This window comes from Rousettus aegyptiacus, unplaced genomic scaffold (genome assembly GCF_014176215.1).
Source record: "Rousettus aegyptiacus isolate mRouAeg1 unplaced genomic scaffold, mRouAeg1.p scaffold_m13_p_5, whole genome shotgun sequence".
Taxonomy (NCBI): Eukaryota; Metazoa; Chordata; class Mammalia; order Chiroptera; family Pteropodidae; genus Rousettus; species Rousettus aegyptiacus.
The window spans coordinates 119,259,433-119,272,595 of record NW_023416308.1 but is presented as its reverse complement, the minus strand read 5'-3'; the positions used below and the strand labels follow the sequence as shown (position 1 = coordinate 119,272,595).

The 13,163-nt window shown below is 64.5% G+C and overlaps 1 protein-coding gene across 2 annotated transcripts in view; it reads right to left on the bottom strand.

Annotated features, from left to right (window-relative positions):
- The window catches only part of ANO1 (anoctamin 1), a 71,953-nt gene that overhangs the window by 36,910 nt on the left and 21,880 nt on the right, over positions 1 to 13,163 (bottom strand). The window contains exons 6-11 of one of the 2 annotated variants that reach the window (XM_036221005.1): positions 13,077 to 13,128; positions 10,955 to 11,020; positions 10,402 to 10,457; positions 7,263 to 7,304; positions 2,004 to 2,068; positions 1,099 to 1,233 (exon numbers count right to left, since the gene is read on the bottom strand). In XM_036221005.1, the coding sequence (XP_036076898.1) occupies positions 1,099 to 1,233; positions 2,004 to 2,068; positions 7,263 to 7,304; positions 10,402 to 10,457; positions 10,955 to 11,020; positions 13,077 to 13,128 (416 nt within the window). The remainder of the gene's footprint in view (positions 1 to 1,098; positions 1,234 to 2,003; positions 2,069 to 7,262; positions 7,305 to 10,401; positions 10,458 to 10,954; positions 11,021 to 13,076; positions 13,129 to 13,163) is intronic. The other variant, XM_016131561.2, reaches the window with a different exon arrangement.

Genomic DNA, 13,163 nt, shown 5'->3' with positions numbered 1-13,163 from the left:
AGGGCTCGGCCGGCCACGTCCCTCGGGGCTTGGAGTTAAACTCCCACCCGGATAGGCACTTTGGTCCTTCCCACAGTCACACTCAAGCACCGAGACCTCGTGCTGTGTGAGCGAAGAAACACGCACTCTCCTGCCTGTGCCCAAAACGGCCCTGGAGGGGACACAGCCAGGTTCTGCTAATGTCTGACTCCGCGGGTGGGACAGTTTAGGTGTGATTCACGGACTGAAACATCATTCACACGGAAGTTGGCCGGATGTGGCCTTTCTGCACTGAGGGTCGTAAGGAGCCGGTGTCCTCGCCAGGGAGAGACTCGCTCGCTCTACTGAACCAGGTGACGATGCACGGCTCTGCTCGAGAGACACCGGGCTGAGTCGTAAGAAACACATCTGGGTGGCTGTCCTAGACCCTTCCCGAGAGACTGCGTGCTTCTGAGTGGCAGGGCCACCGGCTTGCCTGTCGGCCCGGGGGCTGGTGGCCCTAACACACGGCACCCCTGCCTCGGGGTCACTGTCAGCAGGTACAGGGAATAAACAGACTTCTACCCCCCGAGGACGGCCGTGTCCTGGCTGCCATCCAGGAGAGTCACGGCCCCGCCGGGGCCAGGCTGCCTCCGGGGTCTCAGCGTTCCCTCCCCGGGGCCCCCAGACCCGCCCCAACCCCCGGTGACCGCGTTCAGAGGCCTGGATCTGCTGTCCCGGCCACATTTCCCAGAGCCCTGGCGACAAGGGGCGCTTCGTGGGGGGAGACCTGGCAGGCTGAGTCCCCTGCCCCGAGGGCCCCAGACATTTCTGCCTCACTTCCTGACCGCATTTTCTTGTCAGATCATGACTGAAGATGAAAAGGAGAAGAAAACTTCAAAGAATGCAAAGGAGCTGGATGTTTGCTTTGTCTCCTTTCGACAACAAAATGCCTTCTATGAGCCCAAAAAGGATGCCCAGCCTTTAGGGGCCCATCGAGCCGCTCGCACCACGCCTCCCGTCCTGCCGGCGTGTGGCCCCGAGCGCCGTGTGTGAGGGAGGGGCCGGGGGCCCCAGTCCCAGGAGGCCTGAGACCGTGTAGAGGGACGTGGCTCCTCCGTGCGGACGGGGACCACCTACCTGGGGATGTTTTCATTGACGGTGACGCATCCGTAGAGGAAGACGATGACCCCGACCACGGAGGCGGGGATGAGCATCTGGGTGTACACGCCCAGCCAGGCAAAGTACAGGCCGATCTTCTCCCCGAAGTACTTCCTGCAGCTCGGGAGAAGCCGAACACAGACCAGTTTGACTTCGTTCTGTTCCAGTGGCCAGACCTGCGCCACGTCCCCTCCCGGCTCAGATGGGGGCCACCGGTTCTCTAGACCCAGAAGCAGAAACTCGGGGGGGGGAGGCCTCCGAGCCCAGGCCATCAGGTTTGGGAGTGCCCTCTGCATTTCCTAAGCCTGCCCCCTCCCTTCCGTGCCCCGGGGAAGGCAGGAGACTTCCGTCTGCGACACTCAGGCCGGGCGGCCGCCGGCTCCACTGCGAGTCCCGTCCAGCCAAGAACCGCCGTGAACTCCAGCTGGGAAAACCAGGTGCTTCATACAGGACGCGTTCCTGGCGCCCAGATGAGCCTCGGCTAATGCTCACGGGCTGCACACTGGTCTGCACGTCCCCGCAGGGCCCCCATTCTTATTCTGGCCAGCCCCCCCTTCCCTTGGGACAGAGGTCCTCTGGGGAGAGAACGGGTTTGGGGGGCAGCTTCCTGTTCCTGTCAGCACAGCAAGGCACAGAACACCACCCGTCACCATGCCGAGTTAAGTGGGCTCTGAAGTGATTTGGGGACAGTGAACAGGGCGGAAGGGACGCCTTAAACTCAGGAAGACCCGGAATGCCGTCCCCCCCCGGGGCCCCCGTGACCTGGGGTCCCCTACCCAGTCTCTTCAAGTTCAAACAGGCCCCCAAGTGCTGAGCAGTCAGCACAGGTGAGACACACGGGGGCACTCATCCAGCCGACGTCCGACCAGGGGCCCCCCCCTCACCTGACCAGGTCGATGGGCTGGTACTTGTAGAAGACGCCGTAACTCGCCCACTCTTCGTACAGAAGCTGCGAGAGAGGAAGTGGTGAGGGGCTGGTGAGCGCGTGACGCACCCCGTTCTGTCCCCAGACCGCGGAGCTGCCGGCACACCGGCGGACAGATGTTCTCAGTTCACGGCGGCATCGCTCAGTCGTTCAACAAACACACACTGAGAGCTGGCCGCGTGCCAGGCACTGTGCCGGGCGCTGGGCTTTCAGAGGTGAGCTTGGCGGACGCGGCCATGAGCCCTGAGCCCCTGTGTTGGTCGGGGAGATGGCTGCTAAACACTGGGTCACTTTCAGCTCTCGTAAGGGTCCCCAAGAACCACGCTCGGTGGCAGCCAAGCTGTTGCCGGAGGTCGGGGGGCGGGGTGGAGGGGGCTCCCCTAGCAACAACGCGCCTCTGTTTTTAGGGGAAGGTAGGGATGAGAAAGAAGCTTCTGGCATCGTTCCGGAATCCTTGCCCTTCCCGATTTCGTTCCGATTTGATCTAAAATGGCCTGACGCCGTAAGGCTCTACCACTCAGGTCTCCCGCTTGTCCCCGTCACACACTAAACCATCTTTATAAAGGACAGAACCCACGAGGGTTTGGAGCCGAGAAAGACGAGGGACGAGACTGAACATAATCTCACGGGATGCAGAAAGCTCGGCACGTCTCTGCTGAGGTGGGCTGTGTGATTAACGCGCTCGGCGAAATGAACGCGACCGACGCACACCCCGCCGGCCCCGGGCTTGGGGCAGGGCTGCGAACGCCCGTGACGGACCGGAAGCCTCGTGCGAGCACGCGGAGGTGTCCCGGGGAAGACGCCGCCGCGTCGGGACGGCCGGTTTCAAGGCGGAACCGTGTGGACGATCGGTGTCTCACAAGCCTGAACTCAAAGCTTAAGGTCGCAGCTGGCCGGACGGGAGCTGGGACCCGCCTGGGACCACCCGGGACCTCCTGCGCCTCGGCCGCCTGTCTCTGCTGGATCGGACGAGAAACGGGCAGGAGGCGGGAGTGGGGACGCCCGGGGGGACTCCCCAGGGTCACCTGGTCTCTTCCGCACACTGCGGCTTGTTTGGTGACTTTATTCCTTAACACTGGACTTAACATTTTTTTTGGGGGGGGTCCCCTATACTCAGCCTCCACTATGGCCCCGCAAAAACATGCACTATCTTACATCATCACCCCAAACACTCTAGGCCAGGAACCGAACGTCTGTGTCTCCGAAGCTCGTGCTGAAGCCTTAACCCCCCGCGTGACTATGTGGAGATGAGGCCTTCACAGAATTAAGGTTACGTGAGGCCATAAGGGTGGGGTTTGGTCTGACAGGCCTGGTGCCCCCATAAGAAGAGACACGAGAGCTTGCTCTCTCCATGAGCGCTCACGGAGGAAAGGCATGCGAGGACTCGGCAAGAAGGTGGCCGTCTGCAGGCCAGAGCGCGAGCCTTCGCCAGGGGGCGACCCGGCCGACACACCGACCTTGACATCCGGCCTCGAGAAGCGTGAGGACTCAAGGTCTGTGGCTGAAACCGCCCCTTCTGCCGCATCCTGTCACAGCGGCCTGAGCGAACACGGCCCCCTCCACCGGCTCTTGGCACATCCATGCCCAAGGGCGTCGTCACGTGAGTCTCGGAAAATTAAAAACGTGTACGAGGCTCTCTGGGTGGGGTCTAGCTCCTACAGACCGGGGAGTCAGGGGTCCCCAGCAATGGCCCTCTGGTGAAGTCCACTTCCTCGGGCTCCTTCTGTAGCTCTGAGAAATCGTGCTCAGAAGAAGACGAGCACTGGGCTTCGTCAAAGGCCGACGACGCACACGCCTCCAAGAAGCAGCGAGAGCAGCAGCTCAGAGGAGCAAAACGCAGTCTCAATAAACTCAAAGTGCCCGTTGCTGTCAGAGCCCTGGGTCTTGCCTGGCTCGGTCTCCAGCTGTCTTTAGATTTTAAGTCCTTCTGCAGTTGGCGTGTATTCAGCAGGATTCTAAGTTCCGACAGGCTAACGGCAAGGCTTGCGGCTGGCACGTGAGCCTTCGCAGCTTCCGGTTAAGAAAGCCGGACACACAGGGCCTCCCGTGCTGTCTTGGAGGCGAGAGGGTCCAGGACGAGAGCTCGGCTCCCGTGCTGGGACTCTAGCCTTGCTCAGGCTGGGGTGGGCATCCTGGGCCGACGCTCCCTCTCTGAGCCCCTGGCGGGTGGTCGTGGGCAGACCTTGACCCCTGAGTCCTTCCTGCGTGGGTGACCTGGGCCAGGCCCACCCCTCTGAGCCCCATCGCCTCCTTCGCCCTGAAGGGTGCTGCCCTCCCTGCCAGGCACCGGGTGAACTCAGACGGGCTCGTGCCCGCCACAGAGCTTCGTGAAAGGCACAGGGCTGGCGGCTCCTTGCGCCTCACTGCCCACTCATGCGGAAGACAACGAAAAGCCCACAGTTTTATTCTGCAAACGGAGATCTTGGCCAGCGAATGCCGACGACATTGCACCTCTGGAAAAGCTACGTGGTGTCCCCGCTGCCCTGGGCGGCTTCCTGTCCCCAGCGGGAATCCAGTCACCGATTTCTGCTGTGGGCCGGCGGGGAGGGGTGTCGGGGGGGGGGGGGTGGGCGAAGAAACGGAGGAGAAGCCACGAGAGAGGCCGTCGAAGACGCGGCCATGACACGCTGGTCGCCGTGCTCCCGGGCCTGCCGGCGGGACGGGCCACGCCGGGCCGGCCACCGCCTGCTGAGAGCATGACAGAGGGCGGCTCGCCCGGCTTCCACGGAAGCCGCCTCACCTCGGTGGGGTTTTCCTTCCGTCACCAACAGAGCGTCAACCACCCTGCAGCTGTCGGTGTGACGCGAGCCGCCTTCAGCTGGCGGGACTCCGAGGGTGCACCCCAGCCTCGCGCACAGGGCGGGAGGGGCCGGGGCCCCGCGTGGGCCCATCAGGGGGCTGGGGCACCAGTGCCAGGGACCCGGAGCCTTCCGGCACCCGCGCCTTGGCGGGGTCTCGGCTCAACCCCTTTGCGCTCCGCCCGCCCAGCCCGCCCGCCCAGCCCTCCTGCCCGGGCCCACGTGCAGAGCAGAGCAGACCGTCACGGCCCTGAGCCCGTCCTCCACGACCGCGCCCACCCGTCCCTCGCCGCCTCCCCCCAGGAGGACCAGGTTTGTCCAGCCCGTGTTACCCCCAACACTGCAAACACAGCCGGGGCCAGGGGACAGGAAAGCAACAGCCAAAGGGGTGGATGCATGGACGGATGATGGGTCGGGGCCTGCGACGCTCGGGCCGGCTCAGGACGGGGCAGCTCCTGGCCACACGGAAAGGCGGTGACGCAGCTCGGAGGGGACGGTCTCCCCGCCCTCCCCCCACGGCGGCCGGGCCTGCCTCTTGCTCAAACATTCCTGCCTGCGCTCCCGCACAGGAAGACGGCCTTGGCTCGGCTGTGTTCCCGTTTCTGCCCATGGGGGACCGTGCGTCGGGTCCCTGGAGCTCCTGCCACAGGTTTTGTCATCAGAAAGGCAAAACACACAGAACTGGCTCACTCAAGGTGGGGTCGTCGTGAGGGAATGACAAGGTCTCTGAGGCTCTGAGTCAGGAAGCAGGCATCCTCTCTCTCCCTCTCCTCCCTCCCTCTTTCCCTTTACTCCATCCACCCATCCACCCATCTGTGTATCTACCTATCCATGCATCCATCCATCCGTCCATCCATCCACCCACCCAATGCTCCCTGAGCACCCCCAGGGGCCAGGCCTTGGGTGCACTACTGGGACATGAAATTAAAAGGGGGTGGGTACAGGGTGGGCGGCATTCTGGGCAGAACGGATGGGTCTGGATGGACCTGGAGCTGTGTTCACTGGGCCTGCCACACAGTAGCGCCCAGGAAATAGCTCCTGCAAACGTCACCGCATGGGATCGTCCCGGCACTGACAAGACCATCGGCGGAGTGGTCTTCGGGTCAGCAAGGCGGCCAGCGTGGCCGGAGCAGCGGGGGAAGCTGCCAGGGTAGGGTGCAGGGAGCTATGCCCCGGAGGACTGAACTGAGCCAGAGGGGGGTCCTGGTGCCCTGAGGAAGGGCACCCATGAGTGGCAGAGGGGCGCAAAGAGCTGGCTCGGCGGGCCCGTGGCAGGGATGGGGCTGTTTATGGGGTCTCAGGCAGATGCCGGATGCTCCACCCGCAGTAACCGAACACGTGAGTCCTGCGCTAACCCGACAGCGTCCGCAGCTGGGCTCCCGAGCTGGCAAGTCATGTCAAGTACCGAAGGTTCAGAAGCACGTTCGGGGGTCTGCGGGCGGGGGCAACGAAGAATACTCTGGACACAGTGGTCCCCGGCCTTGCAGTCTGAGACAGGGACACCCTGCGAGGCTGTCAGGGAAGCGTCTGCGCCACCCTCCTCGGGGGGATCTGCTCCTGGTGGGGCCGAGGGGCAGGAAGGGGGGCCGACGTGGACATGGGGCCCGGGGAGGGCTGCTCCCCGAGGCGGGGGAGGACCGACCGCGTTCACTAGGGGAATCGAGAGGGGCTGATGCGGACGCAGGGAGCAGGCGGGGATCGGCCGCGGGCGCCTCCTTGAGTGTGCGTTGGCGAGGGAGGGAAATGGCCGTGGTGGGGGGTGTTCACGTGGGGTTGGGGGGACGGAGCTTCCTGGGGAGCCTGGGTGGGCGGAGTCGGGACCAGCCACTGAAGAACAGAAGGAACGCTGAGTGTTCCCCAAAGTGCACCCCACAGGACACCAGCTCGATACCGGCTCCAGTAGAAAGGGTTCCAGGTTAAGTAAGTTTGAGAAACACTGGGCGGGCCACCGACCAACAAGCCGCCCCTGGGTGCCCCTGGGGTCCGCAGCTCCCGCTGCGGCCGCCACAGCGGCTCCCAGACTTGTTTGCCCGGGGGCCGGCCAGGATCAGCTAAGCAGCCTGATCAGCAAAGACCGTTGGAGGTCGAGTAGCCATCGCAGCCACGACGCAGGCTCTGACCCGGCCAGGCCCGCTGGAGGGCGGACAGGCGGACAGGCGGACAGGCGGACAGGCGGCGCATGCAGAGCCCGCCCTCCCACGCACTCCCCATAACCCGCCCCACACACTTCCGAGAATCAGAAGGAGCAAAACGGACCAAAATGAGCTGGCCAGCGCCCCGCCTCCAAGGCGTGGGGCAGGTGTCCCCACGCAGCCCGCCGCGGGCGCCCGGTCCCGTCGTGGGCCCCGACCCCCCCACCCCCGCCGGCCCCGGGCCCCCCGGCCCGACCCCGCCCGCGCCTTCCGCTCCCGTCCACTGACCTTTCTGTCGTTGAACTCCACTCTCTCGCCTTCGTAGTCTCCCTGTTCAAAGGAGAAGACAGACGTTTTACCATCCGAGGAGGCCTTCGAGCAACGCGGACCTCAGACCTCCGCGAGGTCCCGGCACGAGACCTCACGGAGCGGGAGGGGGGCCGGGCCTCCCTCCCCGGATTCGAGGCCAGGCCCTGGGAACCGGCGACATGGAAGGGGGGCTTCTAGGGCTGGGGGAGCCCTATCCGCAGGGTGTGGGTCCCCAGTGCCCTGTCCAGGTGGTGCCCCTTTCTCTCTCGGTGTCCCTGGAGGGGTGACAGTGACCTCACAGAGATCAGTGAGCCCGGCTCCCCTGGGCCATGCCGTGAAACACCGAGGCCCCGAGACGCTAACTGACTGCCTTTCCCCAGGACCTGGGCTGACTCGGGCTGGGGCCGGGACCTGACCCAGGCCCGAGTCCAAAGGAGAAGGGGACGCGGGGGGCATCTCAAGGTTGAAGTGCGGCCCGTACACCAGCGACTGAGCAGAAGCCACAAGCGAGGTTCTGTGCGGGGCTGGCGCGGCCACAGGTCCTGACACCCCGACACCCCGGTCTCAGAATGGAGACCCTCTGAGAGCAGTTACCCAATTCCCTCCGCGTCTTCGGGGACCCGCCCCTGGCCACGCCCACGCTTCTAGCGTTCCCGTGTTTCCTGTCATGGCTGAGCCAACCCCACGGTTGTCTGCTGGTGACCTCAGGGTGGGTAGATGCCAACCAGGAAGGACACCCTAAAACCACCGCGCGGCCACGGCTGGCCGAGGTGTCAAGACCCTTTTTCTGTCGTTGACACACTAATTGCAGGAGAGCCCCCCGGGGGTCCCGCTCAAGGCAGAGGACGCTTCCCAGCACCCTCGCCTCGCTGACAGACATCCTTCCTGAACGAATGAATGAAGGAACGAACAAATGCAACGAGCAGGGCCCCGGAAGGGGGCGGCGACGCCACAGGCCGAGCTCGGAGGCCAGGGGAGCGCTGACCTCGGACCACTTAGTGGCGATGAAAGATTCAGAGCTGGAGCCACGCGGCACGCCGCGGAGAGCCTGCCGCCGACCGGGGGCCAGGGGCCGGGCTCGCCACCGGCGGTGGTCTCTGCTCAAGAGCACGGGGTGCACGGGGCCCCAAGGAGCCAGGTGTCTCCCCAGCTGTTCAAACATCAGCTTCGGGACTCGAGGAGGTGGGTGCCGTTCAACGAAAATTAACGGACTTTGAAAAAGTCCATGTTCCCTCAAGGTGCTCCGAGTCCACGGACTCAGAAGCCCCAAAGTGGAGTCCCAGGATCTGGGCTCCACTCCTTGGCCGTGTGCCCCTGGAAAGTTGCTTGAGCATCCCCAGCCTCAGTTTCCCATCTGTAAAGTGGGAACAGATACCCCCCACCCATGCCCGTCGGCGCCCCACTGCTGTGTAAGGTACGAATGACATAAGAAGACTGGGAAGAGGGGAACGTTTTGCCTCCAAGAGGAAATGGGGTGGTGGTCCCAAAACGACCCAGGGTCTACTCTGCCTGGTTTCTGGCCCTGCCGCCCCAGGGGCCGTGTGACCTCGGGGAAGTTACCAAACCTCTCTGAGTCTCTGGGTCTGCCCTGTATTCAATAAGATAAAGCTCTTACTACACGTAGTTCTTTGCACGTAGTAGGAGGACAGAAATGTTGACTTTTCCCCTTTCTCTTTCAAGACTCGAAGCAGGCAGGGGGGGTAAACATTTCAGCTTCCGTGTCTCCTGACATCTTGACGGGGTGGCCGGCGCTGGGCACGGCTGTTCCCGGTGCCCATGGGGCCGAACACTGAGCGTCCCCAAGAGGCACAGCTGGACAGCGTGACAGGGGCCATGAGCGAGGCCCCCGGGGACCCAGGACTTTATGGGAGGGGCCGGAGTGATGGCCAGGGTGCGAACCCCGCCCCGGAAGCGTTCAGCCACCGAGGCAGCCTGACGCCACCCAACCCAACGCCACACCGTAGGCGAAAAGCACCTACTAGGTGCGAGCGTGGGGTGTCCACGAGGTGCATCCTCAATGAACGGTGGCCAAACGGGGAGCGTCGGACGCCCAGAGGCGGCAGGAAGCCAGCCGCCGTGCCGGGAAGGGGCGACGAGGCGGGCTCGGAGGGGACGCGGCGCCGTGTCTGCCCTGGGGCGGGGCGGGGGCAGGGTCTGGGCGGAGGGTGTGGGAAGGGCACCGCAGGCGGAGGCACAGAGGTGGGAGGGCCGGTCCGTCAGCCCCAGGTTCCCGCAGTGGGGGGGGGAGGGGGACGGCAGCAGGTCGCCGTGGCGGGGGGAGGGCTCGTCCCGGCACCGCCGCCCGTCCTGGCCAGCGTCCCCGGAAGCCCTTCCGCTCCGCATCCCCTCTGCCACCCGCTGTGACCCTGGCAGCACGTGGGGCAGGTACCACCCCCGACTCAGGTGGGGACACAGCCTCGCAGAGAACTAGGGGAAGCCCCCCGGCCGCCGACACAGAGAAATGAGTGGCCAGGACTAGGAGCTCGGTCCCTGGCCCCGGGCCCTCCCTTTCTCCCCCGGCTCCTTGACTCCTTGTCTCTGCACATCTGGAAAGTTCCAGAGGCCCTCTGTCCGGGCTTCCCACACTGCACCGGCCGCACGGCCTGTTCCCAGTGCCCTGCTGAACTCTAGTTCCTGTTTCCATGGGGACGAGAAGAAGAACATCATCTCGCTCTCTCCGCCCCGAGCCAAGAGGACAGGCGGCCGCGGCCACAGCTAAATTTGTCAGGGGGATCCCGGGGGGATTTGGAGCTTCGGCTCAGGAAGCTGGCCACTCGCTCAGCAGAGACTTGCTGGGGACGGCAGTTTGCGGACCAGCGGGCCCGGGAGGGGGTTCAGCGAAAGCTGGGGCAGAGTTTCTGCCACAAACGCCCCAGTTTGGGGATAACCGTTCTGCAAGAAAAGCCGGCCCGCGTGTGACATCTTGGTCCCCACGCAGGGGACCAGGGAAGGCCTGTGCGCAGCTGACATTTAAAAGAACTGGAGCAGGAAGTGAGACCGCAGGGTAACCAGAGCTCCCCCGGGGGAGTGCGGCCCGCGGGGGGTTCGGGGAGTCAAGTGACGCAGAGATGAACTGTGTGTGTGTGTGTGTGTGTGTGTGTGTGTCGAGGTCACTTACATCGTGCAGCGGGTAGGCGGCTGCGTAAACGCCATTGGCCAGCAGGCTGGTGATGCCTTAAAAACAAAAGCAGAGAGAGGATCACGGACCGGGCATGGCGCCCGCACGCGGCCCCGCGGCCCATCGCAGCCGTCCCTGGACCGTCCGTCTCCGTCGCCCAGGATTTCCTCGACGCCAACCGCGCCCGGCTGCGCCAGGCCCGGCCGCCGTCCTGGGGTTTCCTCCCCGGGTTCGACTAGATGACGCAATCATCATGCTCTACTGGCAGAATTAGGAAGACATGGAGGGAGCCCCCAGAGGAAGTTAGTTCCGAGAGGAAGGAGGAGCCCCCAAACCTGCAATTCACCAGCTACCCCGCCTGCCGGAGGGGGGCAAGCCTGCAGCTCCGAAAGACGGATTTTAAGGGGTTAGAAAAGCTGAATCACGAGAGAAACGTGGATGGGAAAATTGATGGTGTCAGAAACACACATACAATTTGGAATTAGGTCTCAGGCTGATTGGGAAAGCCGGGAGGAGGCCTCGGCCCGCGTGCCCGCGTGGGCGGGGCACTTACCGTGTTTACCACACTTCCGCCTTTTACTTAAAAGGGCAGACTCCTTCTTTCTTCCCCCTCCTTGGCCTGTTCATACATCGGCTATTAGTTACATGCAAAAGGGCCTGGAAGGGTCGAAGCCGCATCTGGGGGGCAGCGCGCACCGGGCCCAGGGCTCCCAGGCAGTGGGCGTGTGCCAGGCCTTCGTTTGCAGACCCCAGGCCCTGCCCTGGGTGATCGCCGCCGCCGCCACCGGCACCACACCCGCACCCCCTGGGCCCTAGAGGTGCCCTGGAAGGCAGTACCGTGAGGCCGGAGGGCAGGTGACTTCCCGAATGAAACCCACTTAGAAACACGCCGTCCCCTCGAGGGGTGACCTGGAACGGTCGGGCCGCCTGAGGGGTGCTTAGCAATCCAAACAAGAGGGCACGTGGCTACCGTCACCGTGAGCGAGGAGCCTGGGCACACGCGCAGGGCCATGAGGTCTGGTCCAGGCAGCCGGCCCCTCACTGGGCTTCGGATGCTATCAGCACGGAGCTGTCGGGGTGCCCCATCCTGCCCCCGCCCCGCCCTCCAGGCCGGCTTCTGTCACATGGTTTTCTCAGATCCCTGCTGCTACCCACGCCCCCCCGCCCCGCCCCCTGCCCCGCAGAATCCCCATCCCCCTCCAAGGGCAAGATCGTGTCCTGGTTCATCTGATTCTTCACTCTCCATCTCCCCTCGGATACAGACGGCTGAGGGCAGCGAGCCCCAGGACGAGGCGTGGTGGGCGACGGAGTCCACCACGCGCTGCAAGCTGAATGACTCGGGGGCCTGTCGAGCTCGCAGAGAAGGCGCCAATGTGAAATAGGGGTGCTGAGGAGGCGCCAACATGAAATGGGGGTGTGGAGAAGGCCCCCAGATCTACTTGCCCTGTCGCCAGATGCTGGGGACCCCTCTGCCAGAGAACGGGCCGGGACGGACAGAGGGCCGACCCCTAGGGACCACTCGGAGCAGGTGTCGGCTCCAGCAAGCAGCCCCCACCTCCGGGACTCTCTGCAAGCCTCCACGGCAGCCGCGCGCATGTCCTCGGCAAGGGGCCTGGTGGGGACCCCGGGGACACAGCACGGGGCCTGGGACATGCTTCCTCCCCACTCTGGGGAGAGGCTCTCGCCCTGGTGGAGGTGGGCCAGGCCTCCGGGGACAGTTCCTCTGGGCTCTCTTGACCCCTGAATGAGCCTCACTCCCACTGCCTTAGGACGTGGCTTTGAGACATCAGGCCTGGAAGGGCGCCCCTGTGACTGGCCATCGGCCATCACGGCTAGGGGACGTGCAGCCCGCCTGACCCTGGAGGGAACACCCCCTCCTCCCCGCACCCAGGGCCCGTCCCGGGCCTTCAGCGGCCGAGCATCTACTCCTGCGATCCACTTCCTTTCCACGCCTCCACGTGACGCCGAGCACGCAAGGCTCCCGTGCACAGACTCCGGCCCTTACTGGGCCCAGCCTCACCCCCGGGGGCTCCTAGAGCTCCCGGGCACACTGGTCAGCGCGGTTCCCAGCAGGGTACACCGCAGCTCGAGAGGAAGGGCAAGGCTAGCAAAGGCACTGCTTTGCTCCGAATGCTCCACTCCAGCAGCTGCGGGCCGGGGGGCCCCTGGGGGGCAGGCTCTGGAATCTGGGTGCATCGAGGGGGGCGCCCTCCAGCAAGGCCTGGAGTGGGGCTGCACTGGCCTGAGGGACGCCTTCCACTCTGAGCTGTGACCGAGTCTGGCTGCTGCAGGCCATCGCCCCGGCCGGAAACCTAACTGCTTCCTGCCGGACTGCGAGGGTCAAGGGAGGTTTGCAGAGAGTCCCGGGGGTGGGGGCCGCTCATTGCCCTCCAGCTCCCAGCTGCCAAGATTTACCGCCTCTGCGGTGAGGGGCTCCCGAGGACACCCCAAACGCCTCGAGACAAAGAAGAGACCTTGGAGCTGGAAAGCGCTGGGCCGTCACACTGCCCCGTGGTCCCAGACCGGCTCTGCTGTCTGCAACTGTCACACAGGCCTAAATCAAAACCCTCTACGACACCCCCTGGGGGGCCGCCCGCCCCCCACGGTGCCGATGCTGAGGCGAGATTACCGCCGGGAAAAACAGCACTAAAGCCGCGCCCCAAAAATGTCCTCACCCATGCTGTACTTGGCTTTGGCGCACGTCGTTCTCTTCAGGATTTCGTAGACCTAGTGCGGAGGCAAGAAGGGGCGGGCGGTCACTC